Source organism: Crinia signifera, chromosome 1 (assembly GCF_055691185.1).
Source record: "Crinia signifera chromosome 1, ASM5569118v1, whole genome shotgun sequence".
Taxonomy (NCBI): Eukaryota; Metazoa; Chordata; class Amphibia; order Anura; family Myobatrachidae; genus Crinia; species Crinia signifera.
Genome location: NC_139217.1, coordinates 12,295,555 through 12,308,680, shown reverse-complemented (window position 1 = coordinate 12,308,680; position 13,126 = coordinate 12,295,555). Strand labels below are relative to the sequence as shown.

The window sequence follows — 13,126 nt, the reverse complement described above, 5'->3', positions numbered from 1 at the left end:
AGAGTCACCCTCAGTCCCAGTGGTGGAGCAGATGTATAGAGTCACCCTTAGTCCCAGTTGTGGAGCAGATGTATAGAGTCACCCTCAGTCCTAGTGATGGAGCAGATGGATAGAGTCACCCACAGTCCTAGTGGTGGAGCAGATGTATAGTCACCCTCAGTCCCAGTTGTGGAGAACATGTATAGAGTCACCCTCAGTCCCAGTTGTGGAGCAGATGTATAGAGTCACCCTCAGTCCCAGTTGTGGAGCAGATGTATAGAGTCACCCTCAGTCCCAGTGGTGGTGCAGATCTATAGTCACCCTCAGTCCCAGTGGTGGAGCAGATGTATAGAGTCACCCTCAGTCCAAGTGGTGGAGCAGATATATAGAGTCACCCTCAGTCCCAGTGGTGGAGCAGATGTATAGCGTCACCCTCAGTCCCAGTGGTGGAGCAGATGTATAGTCACCCTCAGTCCAAGTGATGGAGCAGATGTATAGAGTCACCCTCAGTCCCAGTTGTGGAGCAGATGTATAGAGTCACCCTCAGTCCCAGTTGTGGAGCAGATGTATAGAGTCACCCTCAGTCCATGCGGTGGAGCAGATGTATAGAGTCACCCTCAGTCCAAGTGATGGAGCAGATGTTTAGAGTCACCCTCAGTCCAAGTGGTGGAGCAGATGTATAGAGTCACCCTCAGTCCTAGTGGTGGAGCAGATGTATAGAGACACCCTCAGTCCAAGTGATGGAGCAGATGTATAGAGTCACCCTCAGTCCCAGTGGTGGAGCAGATGTATAGAGTCACCCTCAGTCCTAGTGATGGAGCAGATGGATAGAGTCACCCTCAGTCCCATTTGTGGAGCAGATGTATAGAGTCACCCTCAGTCCAAGCGGTGGAGAACATGTATAGAGTCACCCTCAGTCCAAGTGGTGGAGCAGATGTATAGTCACCCTCAGTCCCAGTGGTGGAGCAGATGTATAGAGTCACCCTCAGTCCCAGTGGTGGAGCAGATGTATAGAGTCACCCTCTGTCCAAGCGGTGGTGCAGATGTATACAGTCACCCTCAGTCCCAGTTGTGGAACAGATGTATAGAGTCACCCTTAGTCCCAGTTGTGGAGCAGATGTATAGAGTCACCCTCAGTCCTAGTGATGGAGCAGATGGATAGAGTCACCCACAGTCCTAGTGGTGGAGCAGATGTATAGTCACCCTCAGTCCCAGTTGTGGAGAACATGTATAGAGTCACCCTCAGTCCCAGTTGTGGAGCAGATGTATAGAGTCACTCTCAGTCCCAGTTGTGGAGCAGATGTATAGAGTCACCCTCAGTCCCAGTGGTGGTGCAGATCTATAGTCACCCTCAGTCCCAGTGGTGGAGCAGATGTATAGAGTCACCCTCAGTCCAAGTGGTGGAGCAGATATATAGAGTCACCCTCAGTCCCAGTGGTGGAGCAGATGTATAGCGTCACCCTCAGTCCCAGTTGTGGAGCAGATGTACAGTATAGAGTCACCCTCAGTCCCAGTGGTGGTGCAGATCTATAGTCACCCTCAGTCCAAGTGATGGAGCAGATGTATAGAGTCACCCTCAGTCCAAGTGATGGAGCAGATGTATAGAGTCACCCTCAGTCCAAGTGGTGGAGCAGATGTATAGAGTCACCCTCAGTCCAAGCGGTGGAGAACATGTATAGAGTCACCCTCAGTCCAAGTTGTGGAGCAGATGTATAGAGTCACCCTCAGTCCCAGTTGTGGAGCAGATGTATAGAGTCACCCTCAGTCCCAGTGGTGGAGCAGATGTATAGCGTCACCCTCAGTCCCAGTTGTGGAGCAGATGTACAGTATAGAGTCACCCTCAGTCCCAGTGGTGGTGCAGATCTATAGTCACCCTCAGTCCCAGTGGTGGTGCAGATCTATAGTCACCCTCAGTCCCAGTGGTGGAGCAGATGTATAGAGTCACCCTCAGTCCAAGTGGTGGAGCAGATATATAGAGTCACCCTCAGTCCCAGTGGTGGAGCAGATGTATAGTGTCACCCTCAGTCCCAGTTGTGGAGCAGATGTACAGTATAGAGTCACCCTCAGTCCCAGTGGTGGTGCAGATCTATAGTCACCCTCAGTCCAAGTGATGGAGCAGATGTATAGAGTCACCCTCAGTCCAAGTGATGGAGCAGATGTATAGAGTCAGCCTCAGTCCAAGTGGTGGAGCAGATGTATAGAGTCACCCTCAGTCCAAGCGGTGGAGAACATGTATAGAGTCACCCTCAGTCCCAGTTGTGGAGCAGATGTATAGAGTCACCCTCAGTCCCAGTTGTGGAGCAGATGTATAGAGTCACCCTCAGTCCTAGTTGTGCAGCAGATGTATAGAGTCGCCCTCAGTCCAAGTGATGGAGCAGATGTATAGAGTCACCCTCAGTCCCAGTGGTGGAGCAGATGTATAGAGTCACCCTCAGTCCAAGTGATGGAGCAGATGTATAGAGTCACCCTCAGTCCAAGTGGTGGAGCAGATGTATAGAGTCACCCTCAGTCCTAGTGGTGGAGCAGATGTATAGAGTCACCCTCAGTCCTAGTGGTGGAGCAGATGGATAGAGTCACCCTCAGTCCCAGTGGTGGAGCAGATGTATAGTCACCCTCAGTCCCAGTGGTGGAGCAGATGTATAGTCACCCTCAGTCCAAGTGGTGGAGCAGATGTATAGTCACCCTCAGTCCAAGTGGTGGAGCAGATGTATAGAGTCACCCTCAGTCCCAGTGGTGGAGCAGATGTATAGAGTCACCCTCAGTCCCAGTTGTGGAGCAGATGTATAGAGTCAGCCTCAGTCCCAGTTGTGGAGCAGATGTATAGAGTCAGCCTCAGTCCCAGTTGTGGAGCAGATGTATAGAGTCACCCTCAGTCCCAGTTGTGGAACAGATGTATAGAGTCACCCTCAGTCATAGTGGTGGAGCAGATGTATAGAGTCACCCTCAGTCATAGTGGTGGAGCAGATGTATAGAGTCACCCTCAGTCCATGCGGTGGAGCAGATGTATAGTCACCCTCAGTCCAAGTGATGGAGCAGATGTATAGAGTCACCCTCAGTCCCAGTTGTGGAGCAGATGTATAGTCACCCTCAAGTCCCAGTGGTGGAGCAGATGTATAGAGTCACCCTCAGTCCTAGTTGTGCAGCAGATGTATAGAGTCACCCTCAGTCCAAGCGGTGGTGCAGATGTATAGTCACCCTCAGTCCAAGCGGTGGAGAACATGTATAGAGTCACCCTCAGTCCCAGTGGTGGAGCAGATGTATAGAGTCACCCTCAGTCCAAGTGGTGGAGCAGATGTATAGTCACCCTCAGTCCAAGCGGTGGAGAACATGTATAGAGTCACCCTCAGTGCAAGCGGTGGAGAACATGTATAGAGTCACCCTTAGTCCATGCGGTGGAGCAGATGTATAGTCACCCTCAAGTCCCAGTGGTGGAGCAGATGTATAGAGTCACCCTCAGTCCCAGTGGTGGAGCAGATGTATAGAGTCACCCTCAGTCCAAGCGGTGGTGCAGATGTATAGTCACCCTCAAGTCCCAGTGGTGGAGCAGATGTATAGAGTCACCCTCAGTCCCAGTTGTGGAGCAGATGGATAGAGTCACCCTCAGTCCTAGTGATGGAGCAGATGGATAGAGTCACCCACAGTCCCAGTTGTGGAGCAGATGTATAGAGTCACCCTCAGTCCTAGTGATGGAGCAGATGGATAGAGTCACCCTCAGTCCCAGTGGTGGAGCAGATGTATAGTCACCCTCAGTCCCAGTGGTGGAGCAGATGTATAGTCACCCTCAGTCCAAGTGGTGGAGCAGATGTATAGAGTCACCCTCAGTCCCAGTGGTGGAGCAGATGTATAGAGTCACCCTCAGTCCAAGCGGTGGTGCAGATGTATACAGTCACCCTCAGTCCCAGTTGTGGAACAGATGTATAGAGTCACCCTTAGTCCCAGTTGTGGAGCAGATGTATAGAGTCACCCTCAGTCCTAGTGATGGAGCAGATGGATAGAGTCACCCACAGTCCCAGTGGTGGAGCAGATGTATAGAGTCACCCTCAGTCCCAGTTGTGGAGCAGAATAGAGTCACCCTCAGTCCCAGTTGTGGAGCAGATGTATAGAGTCACCCTCAGTCCCAGTTGTGGAGCAGATGTATAGAGTCACCTACAGTCCCAGTGGTGGAGCAGATGTATAGAGTCACCCTCAGTCCCAGTGGTGATGCAGATGTATAGAGTCAGCCTCAGTCCCAGTTGTGGAGCAGATGTATAGAGTCACCCTCAGTCCCAGTTGTGGAGCAGATGTATAGAGTCACCCTCAGTCCCAGTTGTGGAGCAGATGTATAGAGTCACCCTCAGTCCCAGTTGTGGAGCAGATGTATAGAGTCAGCCTCAGTCCCAGTTGTGGAGCAGATGTATAGAGTCACCCTCAGTCCCAGTTGTGGAACAGATGTATAGAGTCAGCCTCAGTCCCAGTTGTGGAGCAGATGTATAGAGTCACCCTCAGTCCCAGTTGTGGAGCAGATGTATAGAGTCAGCCTCAGTCCCAGTTGTGGAGCAGATGTATAGAGTCACCCTCAGTCCCAGTGGTGGAGCAGATGTATAGAGTCACCCTCAGTCCCAGTGGTGGAGCAGATGTATAGAGTCAGCCTCAGTCCCAGTGGTGGAGCAGATGTATAGAGTCACCCTCAGTCCCAGTGGTGGAGCAGATGTATAGAGTCCCCCTCAGTCCAAGTGATGGAGCAGATGTATAGAGTCACCCACAGTCCCAGTGGTGGAGCAGATGTATAGAGTCACCCTCAGTCCCAGTGGTGGTGCAGATGTATAGAGTCACCCTCAGTCCCAGTTGTGGAGCAGATGTATAGAGTCAGCCTCAGTCCCAGTTGTGGAGCAGATGTATAGTCAGCCTCAGTCCCAGTTGTGGAGCAGATGTATAGAGTCACCCTCAGTCCCAGTTGTGGAGCAGATGTATAGAGTCACCCTCAGTCCCAGTTGTGGAGCAGATGTATAGAGTCAGCCTCAGTCCCAGTTGTGGAGCAGATGTATAGAGTCACCCTCAGTCCCAGTTGTGGAGCAGATGTATAGAGTCACCCTCAGTCCCAGTTGTGGAGCAGATGTATAGTGTCACCCTCAGTCCAAGTGGTGGAGCAGATGTTTCCATTCACCCTTCATATCCTGATGTCTCTTAGTCTTGGGGCCACCAGATATTCCCATTCTGCCTCCCACATACTATAGCCCTCAGGCACAAATGCTTTGTAGACGTTTATCACTGAGGGCTGGGTCTGTGTGTGGCCAGGGACCCCACTGTACGTGTCTAACATGGTGGTCAGGGCACTAATGGCCGAGTTGGTCATGTCGGTCTAATGGCTGGATGCAGGGCCATCTGCTGCTCTGCCACATGGGTGTGAGGGGTAGGGGGTCACTATTTCAGCCTCTGTCTTGTTTTGGGACACAGTGGGGAAATAAGGACCTCGCTGCAGCTAAATAAAACATCTCTCATATAAGATGAGCCTAATTCAGTGTGTGAGAAATTCCTCGGAAATGATGAAATCCAACGAAACCGCAGACGACGGGTCCAGGCTGGAGCAGCTCTGGGACAGAGCGGCCATTAACACGGTGACAAATTGCTCCAGGGGAACAGACTGGAACATTGAGGGCCACTGCAAGGCTGACGGAGACCAGCTGTCCTACAGACTGCGGCTGGGGTGGTCTGGCGGGAAACTAGGCCACTCGATGACTTCCCAAGGCAGGAAGCTACTGTAGATGAAATATTATATATACGACATTACTGAGAGGACATCCTGTGTATCTTCATCCCTGGGGAACTGGACATCTTATCTCCTCGTTCCCACAGTGATTAATGCAGCCACCATAAGACGTTGTGAGAAAACGGCGCGCACATGTGACATGCGCGTCACTGAGCGATGAGACACTTTGTGGTGGTTCCTCTGGTTCTCATACGTGCAGCTGATATCATCCATTATTAGAGGGTTGTGATCCTCCATTATACTGGGGGGAGCGGAGGGGGGGGGGACATTGGGTAGGAAGGAATTGTGGGCAGTTATGTCCTAAAAATGCAGCACAGATACTTTACCCCCCCCCCCAACAATAGCTCTGAGGGGTTAGAGAGAGTAAATAAAACAATGCTCATGAGGCAAGGTGGACACTTGGGAAGCTCGACATGGGCTCAGGTGGACACAAGCATTAGGTCAACTTGGGCTATGTCCATGGGGTGTTGACACAGTTGACACCGTATCGGAGCACCGTGTCGACCCTATGACCCACATTGAAACAAGCATACAAATTATCTAGGGCAATACAGGAACCACAAGCTCTCTCCTGCTCCATATTCTCATCTTCCTCCTGCTCCATATTCTCATCTTCCTCCTGCTCCCTACTCTCATCTTCCTCCTCCTCCCTATTCTCATCTCCCCCCTGCTCCCTATTCTCATCTTCCTCCTGCTCCCTATTCTCATCTTCCTCCTGCTCCCTATTCTCATCTTCCTCCTGCTCCCTACTCTCATCCCCCCCCTGCTCCCTACTCTCATCTTCCTCCTGCTCCATATTCTCATCTTCCTCCTGCTCCCTATTCTCATCTTCCTCCTGCTCCCTACTCTCATCTTCCGCCTCCTCCCTATTCTCATCTCCCCCCTGCTCCCTACTCTCATCTTCCTTCTGCTCCCTATTCTCATCTTCCTCCTGCTCCCTATTCTCATCTTCCTCCTGCTCCCTACTCTCATCCCCCCCTGCTCCCTACTCTCATCTTCCTCCTGCTCCATATTCTCATCTTCCTCCTGCTCCATATTCTCATCTTCCTCCTGCTCCCTACTCTCATCTTCCTCCTCCTCCCTATTCTCATCTCCCCCCTGCTCCCTATTCTCATCTCCCCCCTGCTCCCTATTCTCATCTTCCTCCTGCTCCCTATTCTCATCTTCCTCCTGCTCCCTATTCTCATCTTCCTCCTGCTCCCTATTCTCATCTTCCTCCTGCTCCCTATTCTCATCTTCCTCCTGCTCCCTATTCTCATCTTCCTCCTGCTCCCTATTCTCATCTTCCTCCTGCTCCCTATTCTCATCTTCCCCCTGCTCCCTATTCTCATCTTCCTCCTTCTCCCTATTCTCATCTTTCTCCTGCTCCCTATTCTCATCTTCCTCCTGCTCCCTATTCTCATCTCCCCCTGCTCCCTATTCTCATCTTCCTCCTGCTCCCTATTCTCATCTTCCTCCTGCTCCCTATTCTCATCTTCCTCCTGCTCCCTATTCTCATCTTCCTCCTGCTCCCTATTCTCATCTTCCTCCTGCTCCCTATTCTCATCTTCCTCCTGCTCCCTATTCTCATCCCCCCTGCTCCCTATTCTCATCTCCCCCTGCTCCCTATTCTCATCTTCCTCCTGCTCCCTATTCTCATCTTCCTCCTGCTCCCTATTCTCATCTTCCTCCTGCTCCCTATTCTCATCTCCCCCTGCTCCCTATTCTCATCTCCCCCTGCTCCCTATTCTCATCTTCCTCCTGCTCCCTATTCTCATCTTCCTCCTGCTCCCTATTCTCATCTTCCTCCTGCTCCCTACTCTCATCTCCCCCCTGCTCCCTACTCTCATCTCCCCCTGCTCCCTATTCTCATCTTCCCCCTGCTCCCTATTCTCATCTTCCTCCTGCTCCCTATTCTCATCTTCCTCCTGCTCCCTATTCTCATCTTCCCCCTGCTCCCTATTCTCTTCTCCTCCTGCTCCCTATTCTCATCTTCCTCCTGCTCCCTATTCTCATCTTCCTCCTGCTCCCTACTTTCATCTTCCTCCTGCTCCCTATTCTCATCTTCCTCCTGCTCCCTATTCTCATCTTCCTCCTGCTCCCTACTCTCATCTTCCTCCTGCTCCCTACTCTCATCTCCCCCCTGCTCCCTACTCTCATCTTCCTCCTGCTCCCTATTCTCATCTTCCTCCTGCTCCCTACTCTCATCTTCCTCCTGCTCCCTATTCTCATCTTCCTCCTGCTCCCTACTCTCATCTTCCTCCTGCTCCCTACTCTCATCTCCCCCCTGCTCCCTACTCTCATCTTCCTCCTGCTCCCTATTCTCATCTTCCTCCTGCTCCCTACTCTCATCTCCCCCCTGCTCCCTACTCTCATCTCCCCCTGCTCCCTATTCTCATCTTCCCCCTGCTCCCTATTCTCATCTTCCTCCTGCTCCCTATTCTCATCTTCCTCCTGCTCCCTATTCTCATCTTCCCCCTGCTCCCTATTCTCTTCTCCTCCTGCTCCCTATTCTCATCTTCCTCCTGCTCCCTATTCTCATCTTCCTCCTGCTCCCTACTTTCATCTTCCTCCTGCTCCCTATTCTCATCTTCCTCCTGCTCCCTATTCTCATCTTCCTCCTGCTCCCTACTCTCATCTCCCCCCTGCTCCCTACTCTCATCTTCCTCCTGCTCCCTATTCTCATCTTCCTCCTGCTCCCTATTCTCATCTTCCTCCTGCTCCCTATTCTCATCTTCCTCCTGCTCCCTACTCTCATCTTCCTCCTGCTCCCTACTCTCATCTCCCCCCTGCTCCCTACTCTCATCTTCCTCCTGCTCCCTATTCTCATCTTCCTCCTGCTCCCTATTCTCATCTCCCCCCTGCTCCCTATTCTCATCTCCCCCATGCTCCCTATTCTCATCTTCCTCCTGCTCCCTATTCTCATCTTACTCCTGCTCCCTATTATCATCCCCCTGCTCCCTATTCTCATCTTCCTCCTGCTCCCTATTCTCATCTTCCCCCTGCTCCCTATTCTCATCTTCCTCCTGCTCCCTATTCTCATCTTCCTCCTGCTCCCTATTCTCATCTTCCTTCTGCTCCCTATTCTCATCTTCCTCCTGCTCCCTATTCTCATCTTCCTCCTGCTCCCTATTCTCATCTCCCCCCTGTTCCCTATTCTCATCTCCCCCCTGCTCCCTACTCTCATCTTCCTCCTGCTCCCTATTCTCATCTTCCTCCTGCTCCCTATTCTCATCTTCCTCCTGCTCCCTACCTCATCTTCCCCCCTGCTCCCTATTCTCATCTTCCTCCTGCTCCCTACTCTCATCTTCCTCCTGCTCCCTATTCCCATCTCCCCCCTGCTCCCTATTCTCATCTTCCCCTGCTCCCTATTCTCATCTTCCCCTGCTCCCTATTCTCATCTTCCTCCTGCTCCCTATTCTCATCTTCCTCCTGCTCCCTATTCTCATCTTCCCCTGCTCCCTATTCTCACCTTCCCCCTGCTCCCTTTTCTCATCTTCCTCCTGCTCCCTATTCCCATCTCCCCCTGCTCTCTAGGAGTTAGTACGTGGTGCACTGGAGGAGTTAGTACGTGGTGCACTGGAGGAGTTAGTACGTGGTGCACTGGAGGAGTTAGTACGTGGTGCACTGGAGGAGTTAGTACGTGATATAGATAGATACACTGTAGATGGATAAATGTGAATCAGTAGAGAGCTGCAACTTGATTTCCCGAGTTCTCAAACTCGGTCCTCAGGACCCCACACGGTGCATGTTTTCCAGGTCTCCTCACAGAATCACAAGTAAGATAATTAGCTTCACCTGTGGATCTTTTAAAATGTGTCAGTGAGTAATGAGTGCACCTGCCGGGTGACCCGGAACATGTAACTGTGTGAGGTCCTGAGGACCGAGTTTCAGAACCTCTGCTCTATATCATTTATGAGCCCAGTAAGAAATACGGAATAAGCTGTCTTTTATGGCCTGATCCAACAAATGGTGATACTCCCAGCTTCCTGCTTCCTTCTGTGCTATGGAGCCGATTATTCTAGCCTTGTGAGGGGTCTGTAGTGTGCTGGACACCATAGTAGTCATCTGACTGGGACAATGAGGAATGTTGGGTCAGACTTCAGCCTTATACCACATACAGTATGGCCGGGTGCCGGACGGGTTCCCGACAGTCATTTACCCAACGTCGGGATCCCAACTGTCAAAACACGACAGCCGGGTGCCCGACGGACACCCGCTATTTTCCCTCGTGGGGGTCCACGACCTCCATAGAGGGAGAAAAGAATAGGTAGGGAGCCACCGTGCCCGCAGCGTGGCGAGCGCAGCGTGGCGAGCGCAGCGAGCCCGCAAGGGGCTTTTTTGCGCTCGCCAAGCTGTCTGACTCCGGGCAGTCGGGATCCCGACGTCGGGATAATGACTGTCGGGATACCGACTGTCGGAGTCCCACACCACACCCAGTATGGCCAGGGAGTACCTCTGAGTGGGGCCACATCAGTGTACAGACACAGCATTCCCCATACTCATCCCTGTCTGAGGACCCGCATGGCTGTATATCTGGTGAGTTTGAAGAAACTCAGGGAGCCCGAGGTGTGCTCCCACCACCACCAGTGCTGTGCCTAAACACGTGCAAAGGGGGCAGCCGTACGAACGTTTGGACCCTCTCCCAAAGGAGAAAGGCCCCATGGTTCCCCTAACCCCCCTCAACCATAAGGCCGAGGAAGGGAAAAAAGGGATCGGTGGGTCCTCTTCGCCGAAGCTCAGAGAGACCCGCTTTTCCTCCACCCCCGGAAGGGTTTTGGACGGTGGGTCCTCCGCACCCGAAGGTTTGGAGAGACCCGCTTAGGCTTCCCTCCGCCTTGCGGCTCGGGGTTGCCCTCGAGGGGACCGGGACTCTCCACAAAAGGTGAAGAGTCCCAGCCACGTTTGGGGAACGAAAGGCCCGTTAGGGACAGCCGCACTACCCAAATCAAAAAACGTGACAAACTAACGAAAAACGTGAAGTGCTCAAAAGTGCAAATCAAAGAAATAAATAAAAGAGGCCCTAGCCAGAAGGCCGGGGTGGCTGTATATCTGGTGCCATAGACAGACGCCCATGTAGGGTCATAGATACATACACTGGGACAGACGGCGGCTGTGATGGAGCTGAGGTACAGTGTACAATGTATTGCGGTGATCTCCCCCTGTGAGACTGTATGGACATATGTGACATATGGTAGTATGGATACAGCAGGGATGCACATGCAGGGCAGTCAGGGTGGCGGACACATCACAGACTCACCGCCAGAATCCAGTAACTTCAGGCTCCACTTCTTCTCATAGGTGAACGCAGCCCTGGGGAGAAAGCACATGCCCACATTATTATCCCAGTGTGACTCATGTCCTGGTTATTACAGAGTGCGATACACAGTATACAGGTGACACCAATAAGGCTGGACAACGGACATGAGAGAAATAACCCTGGTAACCACACAGAACCCTCTGATTACAGGACAGGGCTCTCTGATTACAGGACAGGGCTCTCTGATTACAGGACAGGGCTCTCTGATTGCTGGACAGGGCTCTCTGATTACAGGACAGGGCTCTCTGATTACTGGACAGGGCTCTCTGATTACTGGACAGGGCTCTCTGATTACAGGACAGGGCTCTCTGATGACTGGACAGGGCTCTCTGATTACTGGACAGGACTCTCTGATTACTGGACAGGACTCTCCGATGACTGGACAGGGCTCACATTACAGGACAGGGCTCTCTGATTACAGGACAGGGCTCTCTGATGACTGGACAGGGCTCTCTGATGACTGGACAGGGCTCTCTGATGACTGGACAGGGCTCTCTGATTACAGAACAGGGCTCTCTGATTACAGGACAGGGCTCTCTGATTACTGGACAGGGCTCTCTGATTACAGGACAGGGCTCTCTGATGACTGGACAGGGCTCTCTGATGACTGGACAGGACTCTATGATTGCAATATTTTCTGATTATAGGACAGGGCTCTGACAGGGTTCTCTGAATGCTGTACATGGCTCTATGATTACAGGACAGGGCTCTCTGATTACAGGAAAGGACTCTCTGATTACAGGACAGGATGCTGATTACAGGACAGGACTCTCTGATTACAGGACAGGATGCTGATTACAGGACAGGGCTCTCTGATTACAGGACAGGGCTCTCTGATTACAGGACAGGGCTCTCTGATTACAGGACAGGGCTCTCTGGTTACAGGACAGGATGCTGATTACAGGAAAGGACTCTGATTACAGGACAGGACTCTATGATTGCTGGATTTTCTGAATACAGGACAGGGCTCTGACAGGGCTCTCTGATTACAGGACAGGACTCTCTGATTAGAGGACAGGGATTCTGATTACAGGACAGGGCTCCCTGATTACAGGACAGGGCTCCCTGATTACAGGACAGGGCTCCCTGATTACAGGACAGGGCTCTCTGATTATAGGACAGGGCTCTCTGATTACAGGACAGGGCTCTCTGATTGCTGGACAGGGCTCTCTGATTACTGGACAGGGCTCTCTGATTACAGGACAGGGCTCTCTGACTGAATAGACCTGGCTGATAACTGTGCAGATTTGTAATACTTGGACCTGTGTAATAAAAGAGCAGACAGTTTTGGCAAGTGTATACGGCTCTCAGACATACATTCCAGCTCACTCTCTATACAATCCGTCTTTCCTTCCTGACAGAGCAATTAGTATCAGTAATTAGCCGCTTTGCTTTTAACTATGTAATAAGCTGACAGCAGCCATTGTCAGCAATCAGTAATGCTTTATGTATGGGGGCTTAAGGGGCCACTTTGTAGGAAATGGGGATCTAACAGATGTCCTGCAGGAAATGTGCTGCATGGAGAGATCTGTGCAATGCCGGGAATGTGCTCTGCACACTGACAGCATATACATATTGTGTATGACACACAGTGCGCTGCACACTGGCAGCATATACATATTGCGTATGACACACAGTGCTCTGCACACTGACAGCATATACATATTGTGTATGACACAGAGTGGTCTGCACACCGACAGCATATACGTATTGTGTATGACACACAGTGCCCTGCACACTGGCAGCATATACATATTGCGTATGACACACAGTGCTCTGCACACTGACAGCATATACATATTGTGTATGACACACGGTGCTCTGCACACCGACAGCATATACGTATTGTGTATGACACACAGTGCTCTGCACACTGACAGCATATACATATTGTGTATGACACGCAGTGCTCTGCACACCGGCAGCATATACATATTGTGTATGACACACGGTGCTCAGCACACTGACAGCGATACATATTGTGTATGACACGCAGTGCTCTGCACACCGACAGCATATATGTATTGTGTATGACACGCAGTGCTCTGCACACTGGCAGCATATACAGATTGCGTATGACACACAGTGCTCTGCACACTGAC

At 51.6% G+C, this 13,126-nt stretch overlaps 1 protein-coding gene across 1 annotated transcript in view; it reads right to left on the bottom strand.

Moving 5' to 3' along the window:
• LOC146063569 (uncharacterized) overlaps positions 1–13,126 on the bottom strand; it is a 121,681-nt gene that overhangs the window by 59,476 nt on the left and 49,079 nt on the right. The window contains exon 2 of the mRNA XM_083176098.1: positions 10,965–11,017. Coding sequence (XP_083032224.1) covers positions 10,965–11,017 — 53 coding nt within the window. The remainder of the gene's footprint in view (positions 1–10,964; positions 11,018–13,126) is intronic.